This window comes from Bos indicus, chromosome 7 (genome assembly GCF_029378745.1).
Source record: "Bos indicus isolate NIAB-ARS_2022 breed Sahiwal x Tharparkar chromosome 7, NIAB-ARS_B.indTharparkar_mat_pri_1.0, whole genome shotgun sequence".
In the NCBI taxonomy this organism is placed as follows: domain Eukaryota; kingdom Metazoa; phylum Chordata; class Mammalia; order Artiodactyla; family Bovidae; genus Bos; species Bos indicus.
In genome coordinates, this window is record NC_091766.1 from 4689011 (window position 1) to 4714804 (window position 25794).

The following is a 25794-nucleotide window of genomic DNA, read 5'->3' on the forward strand; positions in this document are numbered from 1 at the left end:
GCAGCCATTGTCCCCAAGCATGCAGTGACCTGGCAGGCCACCGTGACTAAGGAGAAGGGGTCACTCCGTTGGGGTATCCTGCAGATAATGTATTGTTGACTTTTTCTTTTGTTTTTCATCCAGACTACTCGTGGGCAGATCCTTCAGGAATATCGAAAAATCAAAAAGGTGAGCCTCCATCCCCTTGTGGTGTTAGGGCGGGGTGGGATCAGGTCAGTAGCGCTGCGGTCTAGAGGAGGCAGGGTGCGCGGGCGGGCCTCCCTGGGTTGGTCTCTGGTCCTCAGAGTAGCTCCTCCCCTGATAGCTGAGGAGCTTAAGTCTGTTCTGGGCACTTGGGTGCCCCCTCCCCTGAGCACCCCACACACTCTCCCGCTATGGGTGAGCACAGCCCAGGCCCTTTGCAGCTCCCTCAAAGGTCCGGGGGAGGAAGCACAGTTCCCCACCCCATCCTGGCCCCGCTGAGTCCTTCAGCGCTCGAGTCAGGGAGGAGCCGCGGTCTCGGCTCCGGCCGCCCCCAGCTCGGGCTCCCTGACCGTCTCCTGGGATGTGGTGCCACTGCAGCAGCTCTCGTTCCCTAGGGCCAAGTGTGCCGGGGCTGGTTCCCGCCGGCCGTGTCCCAGCCCAGCACGGAAGCTGCGTGACCACCTCCTCTCAGCCTCTCACCCTAGCCGTGACCCTGTTTCCCAGGGTGGAGCCTAGGGGCAGCTCAGGGGTCCCTGTCAGGGCTTGAGGGCTCTGGCCTGTGAGTGGGGGCCAGGGGCAGCCAGGTGGGGCGGCTTGGGTTGGCGTTGAGCTCTCCACCCTGGCCCTGTGGGTGAGGCTCACCCCAGCCGCTCTCTCATAGACCAACACCAACTACAGCCAGGAGAAGCACCGCTGCGAGTACCTGCACAGCAAGCTGGCCCACATCAAGAGGCTCATCGCCGAGTACGACCAGCGACAGCTTCAGGCATGGCCTTAGCCCCAGGCCACGGGGCAGGAGGTCCCACTCGACCAGCCAGGCCAGCTCACCTCACCGGGCTGACTGTTCTGGATGGTGGGGGAGCTGGGGGCAAGGGGGAGCTAAAAACAAGAAAACAGAGATTTATTTAACACAATAAACATGAGGAAGAATACAGTCATCTGAGCCAGCAACACCGGCTTTCAGGGGAGCCCACGCAGGCCTGGCCGCCCACAGGTCACACAAACCCAGGTAGAGTGTCCAGCTCCCCCCAGGCCCCCCACACCTCCTGTGCAGGCCCCCTGCCTAGGACGGGCTCCCCAAGAAGCCCCCCTCCTCGCCAGCCACCCCACGGGGGACTTCAACTTTTTGTCAGAGAAAGACTCCCAAGGCCAGCCTGCCTGCTTGCCTTTTCTAGTTTTATACAAAGACAGGCTACTGCTGACGAGACTCGAGTCTATTTTTGTACGAAAGAAAAGCATCTTTTTTCTACACCTGTGCCTCCCCTCCTTGGACACCCGGGGTCCAGACGCTGCCCTGGGCCCTTCCTACAGTATTACAGATGCTCCGGAAGGCTGGCCTTGCCTCTGCGAGCTCGGAAGAGAGAACCGGTGGGGGGCGCCGGGGGCCCCTCTCCTGCACTGGTCTCCCTCGCACACGGCCTCTGCCTGGCTCTGAGTGGGGCGGGCTGGGCAGTGCAAGCCCTGCAGCTCTATTTGGAAAACCCCAGCTGGCCCGGGAGCAGCTGCGGGGAGCACCAGGCCCGCTTGCTATTCCAGGCCCTCAGCTGTCGGGGTCGCCGGGAGCTTCTGTGCTTGTAGCCCGCGCTCTGCAGCGCCGGCGTCGGGTTTTCTCTCTCTTCTCCATTCTCTCCTGCTGCTGCTCCTCACTTTGTACTGCTGAGGCCAAGTGGCCTCCGTGTTCTTGACCTCGCTCCGCCCCTCAGCCCCATATATGGGTTCTGGGGTCGTCTTTGCAGAGCCACCACGGGGTTTGCACTCAGGGAGGGGCTGGGGGTCGAGGGAGCCAGGGAGCCCCCGGAGAGTGAGCTCAGAAAAGGTGCCTGATCCCCCCTCTCTGGGGGTGCTGGCCCAAGGACACCCCAATTGCTGCTTAGTCACTGTGCCTAGTCTAATGTCCCTGAAAGCGTCAGGGGGCATGTATATGTTTGTGTGTGTGTGTGTGTGTGTGTGTGGGGCCCCGCCAGGGCGTGCTGGGGTCTAAAGCGCGTGTTCACGTTAATTCAGAGCCACGTTCAGCGAAGCCACGATGGGGGAAGGCCGTGGGGCTGGTTGCAACCCCCAGCCCAGGGGTCACTGTCGGGGGCGGGGGCAGGGGTTGCTGCCAGGATCCTAGTGAGGCAGGGAGAGTGGAAATGCTCATAGTCATGTCTATTTTTCTAAGCTGTGGGGGTGTCTCCTAATGGCTTCCCAAAGAGCAGTCATGCCTGCAGTGCCCCCACCCCACCCCAACGTCTCCGCGGGACCCCTGGGGTGCCCGGAGCACTGAGGAAGCTGATCCTTTATGTTTCAGTAGCTGTCCTTTTGTTTTTCATTTGGGATGGAGGAAGACAGGCTGAGCAGACCCTGGGGCCCTGAGTTCTGTGGACAGCCATCATGCACTCAGCCTGGACTCGCAGACTCGGATGGTGCGGGATCGCTCAACGGGCCCCACCCGGGAGGGCCCACCTGCCCTCTGCCCTGGGGTCCAGTTCGAGGGACTCTCAGTTGAATTTCCTCTTCCTCCTCACTGTTTTTTGTTGTTGTTTATTTTCTCCTTTTAAGGAATTATGAAGCTAAGAGGAGTTTTGTGCTTGGGGCGGGGTTGATGGACAGAAGCTCTAGCTGATTAAATATGGTCTAACTTATTGATACTGTTTTTTTTTCTTTTAATATTGTACTGTGGAGAAAAACTATTTTGAGCCATGGAGTTGGTGTTTACAAGAACTTTTCACTTTTGCCAAAATGTTACAAATGAAAGACGTCTGCATCTTCAGTTCCTAATATTTTCTTAAAAGAACTAGTGTCCTTTTTGTACACTAAAGAGGTGAATGCTGATTTTTTTTCAACCTACAATAAATTCACTGAACTGAATCTGTGAGCCCAAGCTGGGAGTACATATGTCATTCCCCAGGGGTCAGGGGGACTGGTTCCGTCTTGGGGTGGGCTGGGGTCAGGAGGCCACCTGGCCACGGGGCAACCGTGGTGGTGGGGGGGCATGGGCTGAGCATGGAGAAAGCTTTCTGGGCAGCCTGCCACAGCCGCTGCCCAGGAATGAGGTTGGCAGGTGGAGGGCGGACCTGAGGCAGCAGGCCCTGCAGGTGCCAGAGCAGACCAGCCAGCCTGCTCACGGTGAGGACTGAGACGGGAGGCGGAGGCACTGGGGAGCCGTGGTCAGCACAGCAGCAGAGCGCCGCCCCTGTGGAGTGCACAGAGTGGGCTGAGCCGGGCAGGGGGACCCCAGGGCTCCCACAGGTGGAGCCGTGTGCAGCACGGGGAGTATTTTATTTGGGCTGAGGAGCTTTGGCTGATGGAAACGGCAGTGAGTAACGGCACTGTTTGATGATTCCTCCCGGACGCACACTGGGGTGGGGGTGGGGTTCCCCTTGCCCCCCAGTGGGGACAGGGGTACCGAACCTGAGGCCTAGTGGAGCCCCATAGGCGCAGGACACCAGCCGGAAAGCCATCCTTGCCCTGGGTTACAGGTGAGGAGCAGAAGGCAGGGGGCAGTTTCTACCCTCCAAGGACACAGTGGAGGGGAATGTTTATTTTAGGAAGGAAAAACAAAGAAGAAGACCAGGATTAAAGGGGTCCAGGGGTCAGGGACTGTGGGCCTTAGCCTCCCTGGTGGCCCTGCTGGCCAGTGGCCTTGGCCTGAGTTCTGAGGCGGCCCAGGAATCTGAGGGGCGCGGGAGGGGAGGTCAGGCAGGCCCTGTGGGGCAGAGTGTACCCTGCTCCCTAGGCAGCCTGGCCACGCTGTTCTAGTGGATAAATCTCTGTCCCCACACCCCTGCCTTCTTCAGCCTCGTCTCGCCTCAGGCTCGCCTTGCCCACCCGCCTCCCCCAGCCTTCCACCGGCCTCCCTCACAGCCCTGTGGCCACAGGCAGTTCCCTGACCATCCTTCCTGAGCCCAAGACACCTTGAGTCCAGGTCTCCAGGGGACTTCCCGCCTTCACAACCCACACCATGGCCACAGGGCTGAGGGGTGCCCAGCAGTCCCTGCCACTTTCTGGACAACATCTGCCAGCGCCTGGATCCGTCAGTGCCTCCCGTGCACCGGGCTCTGGCCGGGTGCTGGCACTCAGCAGTGATGGCGGCGGTTCTGCCCTCGCCCTTGGAAGCCTGCGGTTTGGTGGGATTGGAGATCCCTGGTCATTCAGTACTCACCTGCAGGCAGCACACTCACCCCGTGTCACACCCCCAGCTGGTCCCTACTAGGAGGAGTAGTTAGTATGAGTAGTACTAGTAGTAGCCGGAACTACTCCAACACGGCCCCTCCAGGGAGCCTGCCTGGACCTGCTCAGCCCACACCCCTCCTGCCAGCACCTCCCACAGGCTGCCCTGTGAATGCTGGGCTTCCCCAGGGCTGGGTCTTTTTACACAGTCCTGTGGTATGTATGACATGTGGCCTGGAGGGCTCCAGCTCCTGCAGATTCTCCAATACCAACTAGGGGTCGAACAGTTCCGTTCCCAGGTTATGGGGCTCAGGTCCCCACTTCAGACAGCAGCCTCAAGTCCTTGGCCACCCATACTTCTGAACAACCCGCCATAAATCGGGTTCCCTCCCACCCGCTCAGAGGTTTGCCAGAATGGCTCACAGAGCTAAGCAAACACTCAGCAGCTGAATGGAGGAGAGCAGGGTTTGGGGAAAGGTACAGGGCTGCCACGACTTCTCCAGGTGTCACCCTCCCAGCATCTCCATGTTTTCACCTGCACCCTATTGTTTAGGAGCTTTTACAGAAGTTCCATGATTGAATAAGTCACTGGCCATTGATATTTTTTTTTTCTTCTAATTTCAGGCCACACTGCTGGGCATGTGGGACCTTAGTTTCCTGACCAGGGATCGAACCCCAGCCCCCTGCAGTGGAAGTGCAGAGTCTTAACTACTGGACTGTCAGGGAAGCCCCTGGCAATTAATGATCAAACTCAATCTCCAAGCCAGAAAGCAGGACAAAACCCAAATATTTATTATACTAAATGCCCTGTCCCCAGCCCTGAGGGTCTGCCTTGGTCCCCAAACTGCCTCCCTCCCCCTCGCATCCAGCCCTTTTTCATCTGCCCCTGAAACCAGTCCCCCAGGTTTTTGTCTAGGCAGCTCTTCATATCTTTCTTTGATAAGATGTCTTCATGATCTCAAGACTGTCCAGCAGCCACCTCTTCCAGGCAGCCTGCCCTGTCCACCGCTGCCTCTCAGGTCCCTCTGGTTAGGAGTGCGCCCCTCACTGCTCTTTACTTATTCTTGGCTATGCTGGGACCTCATTGTGGTGCTCAGGCTTTCTCTAGTTGTGGCGAGCCAGGGCTTCTCATTGCAGTGGGGCTCTGAAGCGCAGGCTCCGTAGTTGAGGTGCACAGGCTTAATTGTATTGTGGCATGTAGAATCTTCCTGGACCAGAGATCCAACCCATGTCCCCTGCATTGGCAGGCAGATTCTTAACCCTTGGGCCACCAGAGAAGTCCCCCCAGTTCACTTCTGACTCCCCCACAACTGGAGCCCCTTGAGGGCAAAGTCTGGACTAGTTTTAGAGCCCCCATTCCCCAAGGCCAGACTCTGACCATGTTTCCTGCAAACGTTCCCAACTATCCACCTTTTGGGTCAGTTCCAGGGGTGGAAACTTTCCAGCCGGAGGAGGCCGCTTGTTTTGGAAAGTTCCTGGGGGAGCCGCCCCCGCCCGCCTGCCGGGTTCCCACGCTCCTTTATCACTGGGCGCTTAGAGGGGCTCAGAGCTGTGCAGGCCTAGCTCCTCCCAGCTGGCCGCCTCTGCCCTGCCCATCGCCTTCCCTCGCTTCCCCACGGAGCAGTCTCTCCCCCCGCCCCCACCCCAGGCCTGCCCTTGATAGGCTTGCTAGCCTTCCTGCTACAGGTGGGGGCACCAAGAACTCACAGCCCCCCCTTACTCCCTCTCCTTAGTGGAAAGTGACCGCTGCTCAAGAAGGGGGAAGAGGAGGGAGCCTGAGCTGGAGGAGTGTCACGCTTTGAAATCCGATTCCTCGCTTAGTCTTCTGCCTCAGTTTCCCGTGTCTTAGTTTCTCTAGAGACTCCTCCTCCTCCAACCCACCAAATAATGAGTTTCCCAGCCTAACTCAAACTACTGCCTCTGCCTCCTGGCTGGGGCTTGGCGCTCCCTTAGAGCTTTAAAGTCCTCTTTTGTACAGTGGGGATAGGCGGCCGGGGGTCCTAAGTGACTCACGCGGGCCGAGTTAGGGCCGGGGGCCTGGGGCCCAGGTTATTTGCCCGGCCGGCCAAGAACCAGACAGCGGCGGAGGCTCGGGACCAAAAGGCCTCGAACCCGAGCCCAAGGTCGGTGCGCGCCCTCCCCCCGCCGCGAGCGCCCCTCCTCCCGCGCGCGGGCGGAGCGAGGGGCGGAGAGGGGGTGGAGCCGCGGCTCTTTTCTCTGGAGTTCGCGCGCCCGGAGCCCTAGCCGTCTGCCGCTGCCCCAGCCGACGCTGCATCGGTGAGTGCCGCCCCGGGAGGGGTGCAGGCTCCCTGGGGACCGAAGTCGGCTTGGCCCGGCCAGTTCTTAGGACCCCGCTGACCTCCTGCCAACCCCGCGCTCCCAGACTATCGCGATGGAGGCCGCAACTGAGTTCGTGGTCGAGAGCCCCGACGTTGTCTACAGCCCCGAGACCATCGAGGCGCAGTACGAGTACCGGACGACGAGCGTCAGCCGCGAGGGCGGCGTCCTCAAGGTAGGCGAGGGCCCGTCCGGCGGGCCACAGGGCTGGGGGAGTCAGGGAGCGGGGAGGGAGCGGGAACTGCCCAACGTCTGCGACCCCCGGCCCAGTAGTAGCGAGCGGGGAGGGGCCTGTGGCTCCCGGCTTACCCCGCTGCCCGCCCCCAGGTGCACCCCACGTCCACGCGCTTCACTTTCCGGACCGCCCGGCAGGTGCCCCGGCTCGGGGTCATGCTCGTCGGCTGGGGCGGCAACAACGGCTCCACACTGACCGCTGCCGTGCTGGCTAACCGACTGCGCTTGTCCTGGCCCACGCGCACGGGCCGCAAGGTGGGGGGTCGGGTGGGGCTCGGTCGGAGAGAGGGCTTCGCTGGAATCCCTGCGGCGGGGGAGGGGCTCCAACGGAGGAGTGGGCCCATAGGGGGCGGGGTTTCTGGCTGCGGGCGGACTCCAGGCGGGGCTTCCACGGGGGGCGGGGATTCCTCAGGGGTCTTTCGGGGGCGGAGCCTAAGGTGTGGGAGGGCTTCAGGGTGGGACCTCCCGAACGGAGCGGCTTCCGCCTAGGCTTGGAGCTCCGAGGGGAGGTGCCCAAAGGCAGGGCGGAGCTTTCGGGTGCCGGGCGGGGCCCTGGCCGGCTCGAGGCCCTCCCCACGCCACGCCCACCTTTCACTCAGCTCCCACTGCCGCCCCCCAGGAGGCCAACTACTACGGCTCACTGACGCAGGCAGGCACTGTTAGCCTGGGCCTGGACGCCGAGGGCAAGGAAGTGTTCGTGCCCTTCAGTTCACTGCTGCCCATGGTGGCGCCCGACGACCTCGTGTTCGACGGTGGGCGGAGCCCTGGGCCGGGGGTGGGGCGGGAGGCGGGGCCGAAGCTTGGGGCCGGGCCGAGCTTGAGGGTACCCCCCAGGCTGGGACATATCTTCGCTGAACCTGGCGGAGGCGATGCGGCGTGCACAGGTACTGGACTGGGGACTGCAGGAGCAACTCTGGCCGCACATGGAGGCCATGCGCCCGCGGCCCTCCGTCTACATCCCGGAGTTCATCGCAGCTAACCAGAGTGCGCGCGCCGACAACGTCATCCCGGGCACGCGCGCGCAGCAGGTGCAGCCCCGCCCCGTGCCACTTGTCCTTCCCAGCCACTTGTCCTCCCCACCCCCCGCACCTGCTCTCCCTCTTTTGTCCTCCTGCTCCCATCCCGAGGGTCCAGCGCACTTGGGAAACTGAGTAGCCCAGGCCTCCACAGGTCGGAGGAGCCTGTACAACCTCCCCTTACCTTCCCCATCCCCAGCTGGAGCAGATCCGTAGGGACATCCGCGACTTTCGGTCCAGCGCCGGCCTGGACAAAGTCATCGTGCTGTGGACAGCGAACACGGAGCGCTTCTGCGAAGTGATTCCAGGCCTCAATGACACTGCTGAGAACCTGCTGCGCACCATCCAGGTGGGTGCGCCCAGGGGCGGAGTGGGATCAGGGCCAGCCCCCAAGGACTCCTCTGTGCTGACTGGCCCCCTCTGCCTGCAGCTGGGCCTGGAAGTGTCGCCCTCCACACTCTTTGCCGTGGCCAGCATCTTGGAGGGCTGTGCCTTCCTCAATGGGTCCCCACAGAACACGCTGGTACCCGGTGCCCTCGAGCTCGCGTGGCAGCGCCGCGTTTTTGTGGGTGGAGACGACTTCAAGTCGGGCCAGACCAAGGTCAAATCTGTGCTCGTGGACTTCCTTATCGGCTCTGGCCTCAAGGTGTGTGGGCCTGGGGGACTGCTCAGCTCAGGAGGGGAGGCCTGGACCCCCGAGGGCTGGGCTTGTGTGCTGCGAGGCCTGCAGCTACCGCGGGTCCCCTTGTCCCCCCAGACCATGTCCATCGTGAGCTACAACCACCTGGGCAACAACGACGGGCAGAACTTGTCAGCGCCCCCACAGTTCCGCTCCAAGGAGGTGTCCAAGAGCAGCGTGGTGGACGACATGGTGCACAGCAACCCGGTGCTCTACTCGCCGGGCGAACAGCCCGACCACTGCGTGCGTGGGGCGCGGGAGTGGGGGCAGGGGCCGGGGCGAGGGCGCGCCCAACCGAGGGCCCCGTGTGACCTTGTGCCGCCCCCCAGGTGGTCATCAAGTACGTGCCATACGTGGGCGACAGCAAGCGTGCCCTGGATGAGTACACATCGGAGCTGATGCTGGGTGGTACCAACACGTTGGTGCTGCACAACACGTGCGAGGTGTGGGGCGCGAGGGGGCAGGAGCAGCGGGGCGGCCGCCAGCCCGGCCCACCTCCTGACCCGCTGGCCCCCTAGGACTCGCTCCTGGCCGCACCCATCATGCTGGACCTGGCCCTGCTGACTGAACTATGTCAGCGAGTGAGCTTCTGCACCGACGTCGACCCGGACCCGCAGAGCTTCCATCCGGTGCTGTCACTGCTCGGCTTCCTCTTCAAGGCGCCACTTGCACCACCCGGCAGCCCCGTAGTCAATGCGCTCTTCCGCCAGCGCAGCTGCATCGAGAATATCCTCAGGTGTGCCCCAGCCTTGGGGGTTCCCGTCCACGGCCCGGATGTCCGCTGGCTGGGCTGTGCACAGGGCCTAGGGACTGCACGGCAGTCTCCGGGTCTGGCCCCGCTGAGCCCTGATCATCCCCCAGGGCCTGCGTGGGGCTCCCGCCGCAGAACCACATGCTTCTGGAGCACAAGATGGAACGCCCTGGCCTCAAGAGAGTTGGGCCCTTGGCCACCACCTCTCCGGTGCTTTGCAAGAAAGGATCTGCGCCGACCGCACCCAATGGCTGTACTGGTGATGCCAATGGGCACTCGCAGGCTGAGGCACCCCAGATGCCCACCACCTAAGGCCATGGCCTTAGGAGTTATGGCTCCCCCATAGCTCCTGCCCCCATTGATTCCCAGGACCCGACCCTTCGAGGCCCCCTGAAGACAATAAAGCAAGTACCACTATGAGCCACATCTGTATTCTTGGCGCCTGCAACCCTAAATCGGCCCAACTCCAGCCCCGTCTCCATTTTTTATCAGTAGACTTCTACCTCCCCTTCCCAACTGTTGTCCCTACCCTCCCGAGCTTTCTAGAACCGCCCCCCCCACCCCCACCCCCACCCCGCCCCGTGGGAGGAGGGGAGAGGAGCAGGCGGCTTTGCCTAACCACAACACTTGAAGGCTGGGCTTATAAGTAGGGTGTGGCTGCTGCAAGCCAAAGAAGAAATTTGAGACCAGATACCAAAAACCAAAATCAAGTTACATTTATTGATGGGGCCCACCCCTGCTGTCCAGGGGAAAGGAAGGTTCCCCAAGGAGCGCCCCCCAGGACAAAATAGAAATGACGGGAAGGGCCCAAACAGGAAAGAACATCTCTGAGGTCCTTGTGTGTTTGTTTATATATATATATATATAAAATGAATGAGTCCTTGGCGCGGGGCCTCCCAGCCATCCAAGCCTTGACTGGGAGTCCAGTTGCCCGCGGTGTGACCTCAGACCCTCACCCTGCGGACCACCCGAGCCCCTGGACCGTGGCCCCGGGCAGGGGCGCTGGGCAGAAGCCGAGGCCGGCAGTGGGCAAGGGTCTGCGGCCCCATCACACGCTCATGGTCATCCCGGGGGAGTACTGCGGAAAGACGAGGGGGTGGCGCGCGGGGGCCGGCTCAGTTCCGGCCTAGGCTGGGACCCGCCCCCCGGGGGGAATGGGGGACAGGGCGGTGTGGACAGGGAAGAGGAAAGGATCAGGTGGCGGTGCGTAGGGGAAGCCACGGGTCCCAGGGCTAGGGGTGGTAATGTGGACAGGGTGGTGAGATGGGGCGGGCCGGGGGAAGGGGAGAGGAGGAAGGGAAGGATGCCGCGGCCGCCCCCCCACCTGGCCCGCCGCGGTCACGGTCTTGCTCTGGCCCCCCGGCCGCCCCGCCGGGGTCTGCCCGCCAGGCCCCTCCGGCCCGACGCCGCCGCGGGGGGGGAGTCGACGCAGTCGCTTACGCTTTCGCTCGGGAACGGGTGCAGGAAGGTCCCGGCGGCCGCCATCTCGCCGTCGTCCCGCGGGGTGCCCGGGGTGTTGCTCAGGCCGGCCACGGCGCCGGGGGAGCTCTGGGGGCGGCCGCGGTCAGCGCGAAGACTGGCCGCGCGGCCCCGCCGGGCCTCTGCTTCTCCCACCCGGCCGACCCCGCAGCCCCACCCCCCCACCCCCCCCGGAGCGCCGCCCCCTCACCTTCGGCAACCCGTCCAGATCGCCCGAGCCTGTGGACCGACAGACGGCGGACACGCGGCTCAGACGCGCCGGCGCCGGCAAATCCGCTCCCCTCCGCCCACCTCAGACGGCCGTGTCCCCTCCCTCCGCCCAGCCCATTGGGAGGGCCCAGATCGGGGCAGGCATCAGGACTGGCGGCCGGGCCTCCCCACAGTTTAGATGCTGGATCCTCCCCCAGCGCAGCCGGTCACCCAGCAGCCCAGACAAGCAAAGGCGCCTTCAATACCCGGCCAGCACACAGAGGCGGACGGGCTGAAGGAGGCCGCCAGGGGGCGCACGAGGCTCGCGGAGCAGCGGGGCGGGGGCGGGTGTGTGGGTGTCGGTGTCCCCGGACGCCCACTCACCCAGGGATCCGTTTACGTGGTGAGGCTCCATCGCGCTCATGGCGGCCATGGGGCCCTCCGGACCAGGGCCAAGCGGGAACTGCAGGCAGAGAAACAGCCTGGGCCTCGGGCCACCGGCTCTCCGCCCCCCAACCAACCCTCTCCCAAGCCCTACTTACATTAGCCCTGCCGGCGCCCGGCCCGATGGGGTTCATGATGGTGTACATGTTCTCGCTAGAGTTGGTGGAGTCTGAGACAGCATATGAGTGGGCGGGGTGTCAGAGGGGCTTCCCCCACCAAGCACACCCCTCCCTATGCCCTGTTCAGGCTGTCGTACCTCCAGGGCTAGGCATGATGGGGGTTCCAGGGGGCCCGCCTCCTCCTGGGGGTCCCTGCACAGAGGGAGGCACAGACGGTGAGAAAGTCCCCCCTTGTGTCACCCCATAGCCCTTGCGCTCAGGTCCCAGGTGTCCCAGCTTAGGCCCCACTCACCGAGTAGCTGCCGGGGGAGGAGGAGGAGTAGGGGATCTGGGGACAGAGGCAGCTGTGAGCAGTCCGCCCACTCCACCACCCCACCTGCTTTTAATCACCCCACACCCGTCCGGGATACTCACCGAGTTGCCACTGGGGCTGGCCCATGGGCCGCGCACTCCGGGGCCCCTAGAAGAGACAGTGGTGGCCCCGGGTCTAAGCCCGGTGGTACCCTGTCCCCTACCACACTCCCTGACACACCTACTCTGCCCCACGTGCCCTCAGAGCAGCAGATGTTGGCCGGGAAGTAACCAAGCATAGCCTTCAAATTCCAGGCCAGCCTTCAAATCCCAAGCCAGCCATGGCTCACAGATCTTTGAGCCTGAGCTTCCCCACCCAGCAGTGAAGTCAACAGTACCAGGGACTGCCGTGTGGGTCTGCCTCAGTACACCCAGCCCGTGAAGTGGGGTGCTGCCCATCTGGGCTCGCTCCTATGGGTCCCTGAGGGCCTTACATGTTCATGGTGGGCAACCCAGGGCCAGCAAGAGAGTTGGGTGGGGGCCGCATGCCACCTCCTCCGTAGCTCTGCGAAGGCAAAGGGGCCGTGAGTGCAGGCTTAGCGGGGGCAGCCCCTGAAACTCCCCAGTCACCTGGGCCAGCCCTTACCTGGGGCCCAACGCTGGTCATGCCCCGGGGAGGCGTCACCCTCTGCATGGGGCCCATGCTCGAGTGCCCTGGGGGCAGAAGGAAAAGCGGGCTCAGGTCTGGACTATTTCCCAGCGTGGACACGCACTGTGCTGGCGCGGGGGGTGGGGTGGGGGGGGAGGGGGTGGTCCTGGTTCTGGGGTCCTGATTGGCTGGAGCTTCCCTACTTACCCTGAGCTCGCGGGGAGGGCTCCATGGTGCCAGGGAGGAGGGGCTGGGAGCCGGGGAGGCCCACGGGAGGCTGCAGATGGGGAGTGGCAGCACTGAGTGGAGGTGCCCCCACCCCGGCCCAGCTCCTGCCCCCCCTCCCCACATCCCTCTCTCACCTGACTCGGCATCCGCAGGGTGGGCCGGGGGCCCCCTGGGAACCGCGGTGACATGAAGGGCTGGAAGAGGTGGGCCAGGGGTCAGCACCTCCCCCCACCTGCCCAGCCCTCAAAACTACCCGGTTCCTGCTGCCGCCGGGCCCCCAGCCTTCCTCCAGCACCAGCCAGCATACCTCAGCCCGCGGTGCTTGGGTGTGTGGAGCTCAGCGGTACGCGCCCAGGGGCCCTGGGGAGGGGTGTGCGTGCGCGAAGGGGCGGGGCGTTACAGGTCCTTACCTGAACATGAGGCCCCATCATGGGGGCGTTGGGATTGTGGGGGGAAGGCTGGGAGCCGGGGGGGCCCTAGGAGGACAGAACCAGGCAGGTTGGGAGGAGCGAGGTCACGCGAAGTTCCACGGTTTCCTGTGGCTCTGCTGAGCCTGGCAGGGCAAGGGCGGGGACGCCGTGGAGGCAGGAGAAGGGGCCAGCTAGCCCCCTCTACGGGACCCTAAAGGTAGGGTTATGGGCAGGACCCCTGGCTCAGAGAGCCAGGCTTTGTGGCCCTAAGCACCCTGACACAGAAGCAGTCCTAGCGCAGAGCCCCCGCCCTCCTTGGCACTGGGGCCCAGGCAGCTCCGCCCCTCTCTCTGGCCCTACCACGGACCGCACAGTACATACCCACCCTGTCACTGCCCACCCAGGGAGACAGGGGTGCCACCCTGGCTGTACCTGGAAGAAGCTGGGTGCCATGGGGCCTGATGCCATTGCATCACTGGGGGCCATGCTCCCCATCACCGGGCTTGGGGCCGCTGCAGCACTCTGCAGGAGCGGGAGAGATGGCAAGACCCAAGTCAGGTCCCTTTCTGAACCAGTTTCTTCTCTTCTCCCCAGATAGCCAGCCCCACAGAACAAGGAACCCAAGCCATCTAACTACTCAAGCATGGAAGGAGGGGGGCTAACACTGAAGAAAGAGTCCTTGTTCCCCCCCAGGCTTAGCAGCCCCATATGCTGAGTGGCTCTAAGCAAGGGCTCTGCCTCTGTGCTGCACTCATGACCTGCAGGTGATCAGGGCCCCGACCTGCTGAGACCCCAGACTAGGGAGGAGGCCAGGGACCCCAGCCCCCCGAGAGTCTCCACCCTGAGGATTCTAGGGGTCTGAAAATGCCGTCTGCCGAGAACTCCAGTGTGTGCTTCATCCTTCTAGCACAGGCTTGTTCTTTTGGTCTGAATCCAACTTCAGATGGGTGGGGGCACAGTCCCCCACTTCCAGCCCATCTCAACCAGCCCTGAATCCTTCTGGCTGGCAAGGCAGCTTAGCTGGGCCCCCAAGACCCCTCAAACCAACAACAAAAATCAATAGGCAGCTTGGAAATGAACCTCCCTCCCAGAGGGTTCCTTCTTAGAGCAACTGTACAGACCACTCCCCTCCTCCTCCAGGAAGGAGGGAGAAGGAAGAGCAGCACTCCACAGTGCCTCTCTAGGCCCCACCACCACCACCCATCTCTCTTCAGATGGAGGAGGGGACAAGACTGGGAGCCTGAGAAGGGAGTTCTCCTGTCTGCCAAGGGTGGGGATGCTGGTGGCAGGCCCAGAGTTGGCAGGGGGACAGGCTGACAGGCCACTTCCTCTGGCTGGTTCCAAGTCCCAGGCTTGCCTGCCTTTGGGGCCCACAGAGCAGGGGGAGGGGGCAGAAAGAGGCCTAGTCTTCAGGGCAGAGGAGATCCATCAAAGGACAGGGAAGGGGGAGGACGCTGCAGGCACTCAGAGCGCTTCTCCTGAGGCCCCTTGACGCGTGTCTCTCGCTGGCCGGAGGGAAACAGCTCTGGGCCCTGCGTCTGTCTACCCTCCCCAGCCCACAGGGAGGGCAGCCGCACCCCCCCCCACCCCCGCCCCCTTCTGAGCCGCGGCAGGCGGCGCCAGAGCATTTCCTGGTCGGGGAAGGTGGCTGGCGGTGCGGGTGGCTGGCTTTCCAGACCTTGAGGTGTGGGGGTGGGGAAAAGATGGGGCTCCCCAAGTCTAGGCCTTGAAGGGTTAATCCGGGTGGGACGGGTCGGGCCCACTCTTCCCGGTGGGTGACCTGAACTGGACCCCCCACGTCAATCATCCACCCGGAGGCACCAGCCGGGCCCGCGTTGCCATGACGACAGGCTGGGCGCGCTACCGTTTCCTGGAGACGCCGAGGTCGGCCCCCAGCCCAGAGGCGCTAACTGAGCCCCCTCAGAAGCTGGGGGGTGGGAGGGAGGAGGGAGCCCCGACTGCGAGGGGGAGGCGGCAGGACGCCCCTCACCCCACCGCCACTAAGTGCGGAGGTGGGGCAGAACATGCAGCCGGCTCCAGTCTGCTGACACAGGGACCCTGTCACCCCGGAGCCGAGCCGCGGCCGGGGCGCCGCCCCCCTACCTTGACGCGCCCTGCTGCCATGGTAACCAGCGTGCTCCCGGAAGCGCGCTCACTCCTGGGAGACCGCGCACTCTTCCCTCCCCGGGGGACGTGAGGGCGGGGACGAAGCCGGGGGCGGAGAGGGAAGGGCGGGCTGCTCAGCCCGGAGGAGGAACAGAGCCCCAGGGACCCCGCAGAGGCACAGGGAGGAGTGGGGTGCACTGGGGCGAGGGAGTCGGACCCACGCCGAGTCACACGAGCACACAGCTCCAGACACGTCTGTTACCCCCGTTCTGGCCGGACCACAACAAGACCAGTGGAACCTGACAGGGGTGAACAGCAGTGACCGCCCCTCCCGTAAATGCGCATACAGAGTGCCCGGGGCGTCTTCGGGGACACGGTGAACCCCGGCCTTTTCGGATGCACCTTGGCCCTCCTGTCCTGGGGGGGCCCTCTGTCGGGAGGCGGTGCCTGGTGTGGGACTCCCGTTAACTGCAGAGAGGGAGGGTGGAGGAAGGGTGGAGGGGGCACAGCGGAGCGGAGGGCTAAGGACGTGAACGCGCCGGCTGCAGGGGGAGGAGGGAAGGAGGAGGGGGGAAGGAGGAGGGGGGAAGGAGGAGGGGGGAAGGAGGAGGGGGGAGGACAAGGGGGATGTCTCCGCGGCGCTGGGTGAGCAAGCCCCAGAGACCAGGAGGAAGAGGGTAAACGCAGGGGGCGGCCAACGCCTCCCACGTGACCACACGGTGCCGCCGGCCCCCTCTTGTTACCCAGCCTCTGCTCTGGACGACACTGAATTCAACTTGCACCGAAACCCGAGGCCGAAGAGGTGAAGAGAGCAGCCCCAGTCGCCGAGCAAGGCTGGGAGGTCTGCCAAGCTAGGCCTCTCTAGCGCCAGGGTGCACCCCTGCCTGGGCCCCCACCTCAGAAGGCTAGCGGGGAGGGGGCCAGCTGTGGGGGACGGCCAGCCCCACCCTGCACACAAAGAGGCAGGGAGGCAGAAACTGGGGTTCTGTCTATCGGGTTCCACATGGGGCTCACAGGAGGGGAAGCAAAGGAGGGGCTGGGCTCCGGAGGGTCTCGGGCTTATGGGGACCCGCAGGAGCTGGGTGCAGTGGAGGAGCATAGGACCCCCCACAAAAGCCACAATCTCAGGTCAAACCCCATAGCCCGGCCCACTTGCCCACTGGAGCCCCTCAGAGCACAGGCCCCTGCCCACGCCCACGAGCCCTGGTCCCAGCCCCTGGGGCGGGGACTCACGTAGTCCTGGAAAGCCTTGGCTTCGCTCGAGTGCTCACACGCCTCTCTGCGGTCGGGCGCTGCACAGTACAAGTCCCAGAACACGCTGTGGGCGGCAGGGGGGGGGAGATGGTTTCCCCATGCGCCCCCGCCCAGCCCCCCTCCAAGGCCCGCCCGCACTGCCTCGCACGCACCACCACCAGGAATGCAGGAAGCCCGGGGGCTCCCCCAGCGTAATGTTCTTCTCCCATCGGATCTGCAGGGGAGAGGAAAGAAGGTGAGGCACTCACTGCCCAGCTCTGCCTGACACCCTCCCCTCCCAAGAGGCAGCGCCAGCCCCGCTTGGGGGCACAGGGAACAGTGGGGCAGGAAAGCTGGGGGCCAGAGCCAGGGAGCCACAAGGAGGGCAACTTGGTGAGGAGCCCAGTGGAGAAGCGGGAGGCAGATCCTCAGATGGATGGACAGATGCCAGGATGCCCATCTGTGGGCCCAGCCCCAGCCCAGCACTCAGCTTCCAGGGCATGACCTGACCCTACCACCAGAGACCTGATAAAAAATGGGGTAGGGAGGCCCCCAGGGTGTGGGGGCTGAGGAAGGGTCTGGCTGTGGGGGGTCCCTGCCTGGCTGGGCCAGCTTACCTCAGACAGGAAGGTCTGGGCTGACTTCTGGGCACCGACATGTAGCAGGTACTCATACACGTACAACGCCAGCCTGCAGGCGGTCAGGTAGGGGCCAGGTCAGAGGCCTGGGCCAGACTCAGTGCCCCGCCCCAAGGGTCCCTGGGAGGGGCTCTCAGACCAAGTACCTGCGCTTCCAGCCAGCCTCACTCCCTCCCCTTCACTGGTCCCCCGCTGTCCCGCTCCCCCACTCCTCAGAAGAGATAGACGGCCTCCATGCCAGTTGCTCAGCCTGACCACCTCCCACATCAACACCCAGCCTGCAGGCCCCTCGTCTAGGCAGCCCTCCTAGGAGTCCCCAGACCCACTTCCAGGTCAAATTCTGTTCTGTTCAACACCCCCTGATGGACCAAGTCCTGGGCCCATCCCACCAATCCCGAGACCTCCGAGCAGCCTTGACCCCAGAGAGGCCCTCTGCTTGGAGAAGGGCTCGTGGGCTCCATTCCAGACTATGCTCTGGGTAGGGCCTCCCAGCAGGCACCCTGGGCCACGTGGCCAGGGGCCAGCGCCTAGTACATGCCCAGCCTCAGCTGCCGAGAAAAGAGAGGGGCTCTCTGACCTGAGGTCTTCCTCCTCCAGGTCTCCCTGGACCCCTGTCCTTCTCTAGGGTCAGTCTGCACCCACCAGTGGTGGCTATGACACACCCGTGCCAGCCCCCTAGGAGGCTCTGGGGCACGGGACGTAGGGCCAACAGTGCCACTCAGCTGTCACAACACCGCCTTGTCCAAACGCCCATGGCGCCCAGCACCCATGGACACAGCAGCTCGGCTACTGCCCCGGCCAACAGCACGGGCCACGCTCCAACCAGCAGCACCACTCGGCCACACAAGGAAGCCAGCCCATCCATGTTGCCTTCCAGGCCTTCCATCCTTAGCCTCCGCCACCCCTCAGTCTGTCTTCCACACCAGCCAGCAGAGGGACAACTCCCCACCCACTGGGCTCACCCAGTCACCCTCTACCGTCCCAGCCCCTTGGGGTGCCCCCAGGGTCCTCCACTGCCCAACCAGGCCCCAGATGGGCTGAGGGAAGTCTGGGTCCGAGACTGGAGGCTCCCCGAGGGCCGGCCTGAGGTTGCTCTGGTGAAAGCTGGAGCCCTTCCAGATGCCTGCCTTCTCAGCTGGCCGCCCTCCCCTGGCTGGCAGCCCCATCTTAAAATAACCTTGCTTTGACTCATGCTCCTGTTTTCTCTAGATTTTCCTAGCCAGGCTGCTCAATCCTCCCATCCCAGCCCCTTCAGCAGACCACCCAGGCCCCGGACCGCAGCAAGGTCCTTCTGTCCCAGCCCCCGCCCCATGGCTTCCACCCTTGTACTGGACCTTCTTCCTTTCTTCATCCATCCATCCCTTCATTCATTCAACACACGTTCACGCAGCGCCTCCCTGAGTAGTGACCACCACAGACTCCTGTCCTCCCAGAGGCTACCAGCTTGCAGGGAGAGATGGAGGAGCAACAATTCAAAGGAGAAGGTAAGCGACCTGGTGGGCTGGAAGGCGGTACATGCTACAGGAGGACGAGGGGGGCTGTTAGGGAGTCAGGGTGGGCAGCTGGCCCAGGGCAAGGTATGTCCGCAGCTCGCACTGTACCCCGAATGTGACAGCCATGGGAAAGACAGAAGCGGGACGCTGAGAGGTAGGATTTGTGGGGTTCACGTAGTTCTGAGTGTGGGCTTCCCCCAAGACTAGCCAAGGTCCCCGCCTTGTCATCACACTCCTCTCAGTAGCTCCTCAAGGCCCAGGCGACCCCAGGTTCCAACATCGCACCCAGCAGTCCTCAGCATCCTCCTTCCTCCGGCCCAGTGATCTTCCTCACCCTTCAGCCTCGGGGCTCATCTGTCCAACTCACTCCCAGAGCCCGCTCCCTTTCTAGAGGCCCCCTGAGCCTTCACCAGTGGTCTGCATCCGCCTGGTTGCATCCGCCCGGTCCAAGCCCATCAGTACAAGAATGAACACAAAAAGCCGATGGGGCCAGAGCAGAGCTGACCAGCTCCAGCCAGCTCACTTCCTCACCTTGCAGGCAAAGACAGAGGCTGTGAGAGGCCCAGCCGACCCGTCACCTCGGCTGGGCAGTGCAGGGAGCAGGAAAGGCAGGGGCATGAGACACCCAGAGACAGGGAGCAAGACAGGCTGCCCCAGCAGGGAAGCAGGGGGCTGCAGTCTGCTACCCCCAACCCACCCCAAGGGCAGAGGCTCTCCCAGGGCTCTGGAGTCCTCTGAAGAACATGCTGGCTCCCACCAAGGGGTCTACGCCGCCAGCCCACCATGTCCTTCTCCATCGCCTCTCACCCTCCACCCTCAGGGTGGCATGTGACCTAGGACACAGGTCCGGGAACCCACCCCTGCCTGCTCTCCTCCTCTCTCCCTGGGTGGCCTCCCCTCCTGCTCGGATGACTGACTGCTGCAGCTGCCCACAGGCTTGCTCAGAACTCAGTGTCCACTGCCCACTTGGTATCTTAAAGGCCCAGCCCCACCCCAGCTTCTTCTCCTCCCCTTCCCCTCCTATTCCCCAACCTGGGTGGTCTGAACACACAAGTGTGCAGTGCAAGTGTGAAGACCCACCCAGCTATCCCCCAGAGATCACTACGTTTTACCGAATTTAGGGGAAACAACTTGAGGAAAAAGCCCTCTCTCCTCATCCTGAGCCTTCTCCCTGCCTTCCTCCACACACTCTGGGTCCAGGCTGCCACCATCACTTACCTGGACTTCAACAAAGGCTGCTTCCTTCCTTCCCCACCAGCACTCTGCACACAGACCCTCCCCTACTGCCCCCTCCCACATACATACACTGACCACTCACTACTTCTCCACCCCAGGGCCTTTGCATAGGCTGTTTCCCTGCCTGGGGCACTCCAGCTAGAGACCCTCATGGCTCCAATGTCACCTGTAAGAGACGTCATTATCACTTCTAACCCCAGCCCCGCTCCAGTCTCCCCTCGCCCCCCATCATTTTATTTCTCTCTGGTTTGACACTGGGCTCTCCGCTTACTGCCTGCAGCCTCCACTGAATGTGGCTTTGGGCGGGCGGGGACTTCATCTCGCTCTTGAGCTTACCTAGCACTGGGCCCTCAGCCATCCAGAGGAATGGACCCTGAACCCCTTGGGGATGTCGGGAAAGCGTTGCAGAAGGTAAGCACCTACTATTCTGATGTTAAGGATTTGGAGTTTTATCCCAAAAGCACAGAGAAGCCAGAGAAGGTTTTCAGTTTTGCTGAAACCTAAAACCTTACATGCTCTGTACTTTTCATTTTCATCTGGATCAAGTCTCAGAGAACTGGGAGCATTTTGTTTGCCTGAAGCCTTTGGGGGACCTCCAGAGCCCTCCCCTCTGGGGCGCTTCTGGCTTGGGGGGGGGGGTCCCTGTCCAGGCTTTGAGCGGGGTTGTGGGAAAGGGCCAGGGCTCTGGGTTCAAATCCCGGTCCCGCCCCAGCCCTGGTCAGCAAATGACCTACAGAACGAAGAGCCCATCCATCGGGGGATCCCCGCTTCAAGAGGGCAGGGGACGGGAGGGAGCAGGGCCTCCCTCCAGAAGGACCAGTGACCTGGAGCATGCGGGGTGCCTGGACTGGGAGTGCTTATGGGGAGAAGTGCCCATGGGCCTCCCTGCAGCTGAACATGGAGTAGGGGCAGAATGGGGTACTGGAGCCTCCCAGACTGAAACTCAGCAATGCCACCTTCATTATCAAGAACTGCCGTAACTGGCCAAGAATTGAGGTAACAGGTGCCCCCTGCTCAGCTCCCCCTCCCCCAGAGCCCCTGGAGGTGTGTGCCGCTGGGGGCTGGGAGCAGCCCTCTACTCAAGGCCTTCGGTCACCCCTGCACCCTCGCCTAATCCGTCACCAGTCCCACCTTCGCCCTTCAGGGACTCTCACCCACACGTTTCCTCCCGCCTCTCCACCACCCACAGGGCCAGGGCTTCAGCTCTCCAGAGGCCCCCTCCTCACCAGCCTTCATGGTATGGCCTTCCCCCCACCCAGCAGCCAAAGGAACGACCCCCACTCATAAACTCCACCCCAGCATTTGCCCCCAGATACCGCCTTCCCAGAAGGCTCCCCTGTGTGGCTGGCTCCGCTCAGCCTTTCTCAAGAACCTCTTCCCAGGAACTCCTCTCCAACAAGGGTGCCCAGGGCCACACCTGGATGCTCAGCTAGGGATGGGACAGACACACGGTCATTCCCTGATCCACTGGGAAGACGGTCGAACTACTTGAGGTGACATGCTCATATCAAAACAAATTCTGGTGGAAAAACACACAAGATGCCCAGTGACACTGACCACGACTGTCGTTCATGGAACTATTCTAATCCCAGCTGGCAGCGCTCAGAGTGTCCCAGAAGCTAACGTTGTTTAGACGTTGCCCCCCAATTTAGGACAATAGAGCCTCTGGGGCTGGAAGGGGGAAAGGATGCCAAGAGGACATAGGAACCTTCAGCTGTCCCTGTCACCTTCGTCTCCTTATTTAAAAAGACCTGAAACCAATGACTAAACGCAGGTGCTCATTCTGGGTGGGAAGTGCTCCGGGGACCTCCCTGTGGGTTGGTGTTCATCATTTACAGAAGGAGAGGCTGTGTCTCCCTGCAGGCAGCCCACTCAGATCCCACCTCCCTCCGGCCCACCCTGCCCTCCCCTCCCCTGTACCCTCCGGCCCACCCTGCCCTCCCCTCCCCTGTACCCTCTGGACCCTGCAGTTGCCACTGTGTGCCTAGAGCCCCGAGTGCACAATAAGCGTCCGCTCTCTACCCAGCCTTGGGGTCATTTTGGAGAAGAGATTCTTCCGGCCAGAAGATGCCAGACAGATGACTGTCTTTCTGGCCCCCTCTTATCTAGCTGCACAGTTGTGAGGTTGGGCTCCATTTCCAAGCACCCTTAAGCAGGAGACTTTTTAAAATTGACACCTGTCTTCTGCCCAGGTTGGAAGCAGGAGGTGTCTGACCACCCCACTCCTGGAGATCCTGGCACATCTCCAGCCATCCTTGTACCCTGGCTGGGGTCTGGGGGCTACCACTCTCCCGGTGGGAATGGTCTGCTTGTTCAGACATGTGCTGGGCTGAGTCTTGGGGTGTAGTGAAAGGCAGATGCTGGCCGAGAAGAAGCCCACATCCTAGCTAAGAGGTAGGTGAGTTACTCCACAAGCTGGTGGGGGGATCTGGTGCTGTGCGATTAAGAAAGTGAAGTGGAAAAGTGGGTGGTAGTGAGGTGTGGGAGGGATCAGCTATGTGGAAGGTCTAGAGGAAGAGCCGTTTACTAAGGGCACAGCAAGCACAAAGGCGCTGGGGTGAGGCCGGGCCAAAGAGCTGGGGCTGGTACCCAGGGTGGGGGCGTGCCATGTGGGCTGGAGAGGTTTGTGTTTTAAAGTACGCTCCAGCTCCTTTGTGGAGTGGGGCTTCTTGGGGGTCTGCCGGGGGGGGGGGGTGGAGGGCCAGGAAACCTGGGGGAGGCAGGCACAGTTATCTGGAACAGAGCTGATTGTGGCAGCTTAGGGGACGGCCGTGGAGATAAGAGAAGGGAAGAGACAGGTTTGTACCATATGTAAAATAGACAGCCAATGGAAATTTGCTGTGTGACTCAGGGAACTCAAACTGGGCTCTGTATCAACCTAGAGGGGTGGGATGGGGTGGGAGGTGGGAAGGAGGTTCAAGAGGAGGGGACATACATATACCTATGGCTACTTCATGTTGATGTATGACAAATCAAACCAATATTATAAAGTAATTAATTATTCTTCAATTAAAAATAAATCAATTAAAAAAAAAAAAAGAAACAGGTTTGAGCTGGGGAGGAGGGCTTTGGAGTTGAGTTTCAACCCCACTGGACAACCCAGGGGAGATTCTGCTTCTTTGAATCCAGCCTCAGTTCTTGGCCAGGGAGGGAAGAGGGGGTTATCTGAGTTCTTGGTCCCCCTCCCCATCATTTTTGGCCCGAGCTACCCTACACTCAGCCATTTCTTGTCAGGAGGGTCCAGCAGAAGTGCTGGCTTGGAGACAAGGTTTTCTGCTGCAAAAAAAGTTAGGAAGACAGCAGATGGTGGCATCTGCTTCACTGACGGGGATGATGGGCTCTAGACAGGAAGGACCCCATCGAAAACTCAAGTTCAGGGGCACAGGAGAGCTCTTTGAAGCGTGGGGCTGATACACTAGGGAGGCAGACTGGGGGCTCTGAGCCCGGTTCCGTCTCCCATTTGAAATGCGGACAGCCTTGCAGGATTCTCACCAGGGCTTGGGGAGAGGCTGCAGGCGGAGCATCTCTCACACACAGGCCACCAGCAACTCAGCTACTTCCATCTCTGGCCTTCGTTTCCTCCTCTGTGTAATGGGGTGAAGGGGGTTCCACTGCTCAGGTCCTTAACTCTCCAGGCCTGTTCTTTTCTCCCTGATTTCACCTTCCTGCCTCCTCCTGCCGTTCTTCTCCTTCCTTCTCTGGCCCCTGTCCTGAGCCCCGTCTGGCTCCCCGTCCCAGAACGACGTCTGGGCCAGCCTGTCCTAGCAATGGACTTAACGTCTGCTGGGTGCACAGATGGTGGGTCCCTGCCCTTGGGGGTTCACAGCACACAGTGGTGACTGCAGGATCCAAGGAATACAGGGGAGGGAAGGCAGGGTGGGCGAGGGGGAGGTAGGGTCTGAGTAGGCTGCCTGCAGGAAGACACAGCCTCTCCTGTAAATGAAGAACGCTCCAGCTTACAGGGAGGCCCCAAGAGCACCTCCCACCAAGACCTAACTAGCGCTTGCATTGGGTCATTAGTTTCAGATCTTTAGATAAGGAGATGAGGGCTTCCCTGGTGGTTCAGTGGTTAAGAATCCACCTTGCAATGCAAGAGACACCGGTCTGATCCCTAGTCTGGGAAGATCCCACATGCTGTGGAGCAATAATCGGTGCACCGCAATGACTGAGCCAGCACTCTCGAGCCCAAAAGCCCCAACTACTGAGCCTTCAAGCTTTGCTTGTCCTCAGCCAAGAGAGAAACGGTTGCCCAACTGTAAGAGATGAAAAGCCTGCATACTGCAATAAAGAGTAGCCCCTGCTTTCCACAACTAGAGAAAGACCCACCACAGCCGAAAAATAAAATAAGTAAATAAAGCTTTAAATAAGGGGATGAAGGTGACAGGGACAGCTGAAGGTCCCAGTGGGGGCGGGAAAGGGTCCCAATGTCAGCCCAGGCAGGAAACACAGGACAGGAGAGGGCCCGTGTTTAGGGTCCCTTTTCACTGCCCAGACTTTCAAATCCTCACTCTTGCTGTGTCCCTTGAAGAGTCATCATGGGACCTCTCCCTGAGAACCCAGTCTCCTAATATCTCCAGCAACTGGTTTCCCACACTAGGTGGCTTGACTTCTACGATCCTGCAAATCGGCCCTCGCAAGCCTTCCGTTTTCCCTGGCACTATAACAATATCACAAACCACCATTGGGCGCCCTTGCTGTGATAGTCACAGGTCCTAGCACTTTTCAAAAGCTCCCTAAACCTAAGAAATGGAACTGTTATTATGTCTGCATTTCTCAGGATAAAGAGTGAGCTTAGGAGGCTGTACTCCCTCACCCAAAGTCACACCACAGGTAAGTGGCAGTGCCAGGAGGCAGGCGCAGCAGCTCAGCTACCACCCCACTCCAAGAAGCTCGAGCGCCCCCAGCCCCTCATCGCAGAGTCTGGGAGTTAGGTTCCTGTCCCTCTAACAGCCAGAAAGCATCTGCCACCCAAAGCCCAGCGCCATGCCCAGAACAAGTGGGCGCCCCAAGACCGTGAGCCCTGCGGCTTCCCTAAGGGCCCCACCCAGCTGCCCCAGGCCCCGCTGGACAGGTGTCTTGTGGGGGTGGGCCCGCCGCCCCTCAAGCTTTCACCAAGGAGCGGAGTAGGGGGCGGGCAGCAGAGTGGCCAGTATCGCCTGCCCGGGAAACTTCCCCCAGAGGAATCGCGAGCGCGCACACCGGTGGCAACCTCGCACACCCAAGTCTCGACGTCGGGGAGGTCTCGCGACCCTTTAGTACCCCTCGGATCTCGCGCGCCCCCGCAAATCTCGCACCCCTCGGGTCTCCTGCACCCCTTCTACTCTCACGACCTCTCGGATCTCGCGTGTCCCCTCAAATCTCGCGACCCCGTAAAGCTCTCATGCCTCTCGGTTGTACCGCGCTCTCACTTAGCTCGCGACTCCCCGAGCCCCTCCGGTCTGGCGCACCCCCACAAACCTCGCTCGGACCCGCACCCACGTGCCCCACGCGATGCCCGCCCGCATTGGGGCCCACGGAAGCGGCGCGGTCGCCGAGCCCCGCCCCCGGCTCCCGACCCACCGACTCACTTCTCTCGTGCCTGGCTGTCGGAGGGCACGGCGGAGCCCTTGCCCCCCTTGGCGTACATGCTGCTCCGCACTGCCGCCGCCGCCGCCGCCGGGGCCCCACACCTGTCAGGCGGCGCCGCGGGCCGCGCTCCCTGTCGCCATAGCTACCCCGCGCCCCGGGCCTCACCGCCCTGAGCCCCGTGCGGGCATCGCGGGCATTGTCCGCGCGGGGGAGCTCCAGACGGCGGCGGCGGCAGCTCCAGCTTTGGCTCCGGCCGCGGGTTTTATTTTCTTCCTCTCTTCCCTCAGCGCGGGCTGTTCCGGGAAGCGCGCGCCCCCTCCTCCTGCCGCGCGCGCCCCCGCCCGCCGCCACCCCGTCGC

General features: G+C 62.2%; 3 protein-coding genes across 17 annotated transcripts in view; 2 read left to right on the forward strand and 1 right to left on the reverse strand.

Moving 5' to 3' along the window:
* The window catches only part of ELL (elongation factor for RNA polymerase II), a 78888-nt gene extending 75855 nt beyond the window's left edge, over positions 1-3033 (forward strand). Inside the window, exons 11-12 of the mRNA XM_019963830.2 lie at positions 124-168; positions 845-3033. Coding sequence (XP_019819389.2) covers positions 124-168; positions 845-961 — 162 coding nt within the window. The 3' untranslated portion in view covers positions 962-3033. The remainder of the gene's footprint in view (positions 1-123; positions 169-844) is intronic.
* Positions 3034-6461: 3428 nt separating this feature from the next.
* On the forward strand, positions 6462-9772 carry ISYNA1 (inositol-3-phosphate synthase 1). The gene is made up of 11 exons (XM_019963831.2): positions 6462-6612; positions 6719-6847; positions 7000-7161; positions 7526-7658; positions 7741-7934; positions 8122-8271; positions 8353-8568; positions 8680-8844; positions 8931-9044; positions 9120-9337; positions 9463-9772. The coding sequence occupies exons 2-11, from the start codon at positions 6728-6730 to the stop codon at positions 9662-9664; spliced, it is 1674 nt and encodes a 557-aa protein (XP_019819390.2). The 5' UTR covers positions 6462-6612; positions 6719-6727; the 3' UTR covers positions 9665-9772.
* Positions 9773-10043: 271 nt separating this feature from the next.
* Positions 10044-25718, reverse strand: SSBP4 (single stranded DNA binding protein 4). Of its 15 annotated transcripts, none has more exons than XM_070792498.1 (18): positions 25435-25714; positions 17118-17190; positions 16674-16735; positions 16501-16585; positions 13594-13683; positions 13162-13227; positions 12886-12945; positions 12731-12800; positions 12521-12588; positions 12369-12439; positions 11998-12043; positions 11876-11911; positions 11721-11775; positions 11563-11633; positions 11405-11483; positions 11022-11050; positions 10793-10900; positions 10044-10430 (listed from the first exon to the last, which is right to left on the reverse strand). In XM_070792498.1, the coding sequence occupies exons 1-18, from the start codon at positions 25491-25493 to the stop codon at positions 10401-10403; spliced, it is 1158 nt and encodes a 385-aa protein (XP_070648599.1). In that variant the 5' UTR covers positions 25494-25714; the 3' UTR covers positions 10044-10400. The 15 variants fall into 15 exon arrangements, with proteins under 15 accessions (XP_070648599.1, XP_070648589.1, XP_070648592.1 ...); XM_070792488.1 differs by lacking the exon at positions 25435-25714 and adding an exon at positions 19163-19461 and having other exon boundaries at positions 10677-10900; XM_070792491.1 differs by lacking the exon at positions 25435-25714 and adding an exon at positions 19163-19458.
* Between the last annotated feature and the right edge of the window lie 76 nt (positions 25719-25794).

Coding starts and splice junctions, on each gene's coding strand:
- SSBP4 (XM_070792487.1), bottom strand. CDS start 19,428: ATGGAGAAGGACATGGTGGGCTGGCGGCGTAGACCCCTTGGTGGGAGC. Junction 13,228..13,593: donor TGGCACCCAGCTTCTTCCAG/GTACAGCCAGGG, acceptor CTGTCCTCCTAG/GGCCCCCCCGGCTCCCAGCC. Junction 11,776..11,875: donor CCTCCCCCGGCAGCTACTCG/GTGAGTGGGGCC, acceptor CCCTCTGTGCAG/GGACCCCCAGGAGGAGGCGG.
- ISYNA1 (XM_019963831.2), top strand. CDS start 6,728: ATGGAGGCCGCAACTGAGTTCGTGGTCGAGAGCCCCGACGTTGTCTAC. Junction 9,045..9,119: donor TGCTGCACAACACGTGCGAG/GTGTGGGGCGCG, acceptor CTGGCCCCCTAG/GACTCGCTCCTGGCCGCACC. Junction 9,338..9,462: donor TGCATCGAGAATATCCTCAG/GTGTGCCCCAGC, acceptor ATCATCCCCCAG/GGCCTGCGTGGGGCTCCCGC.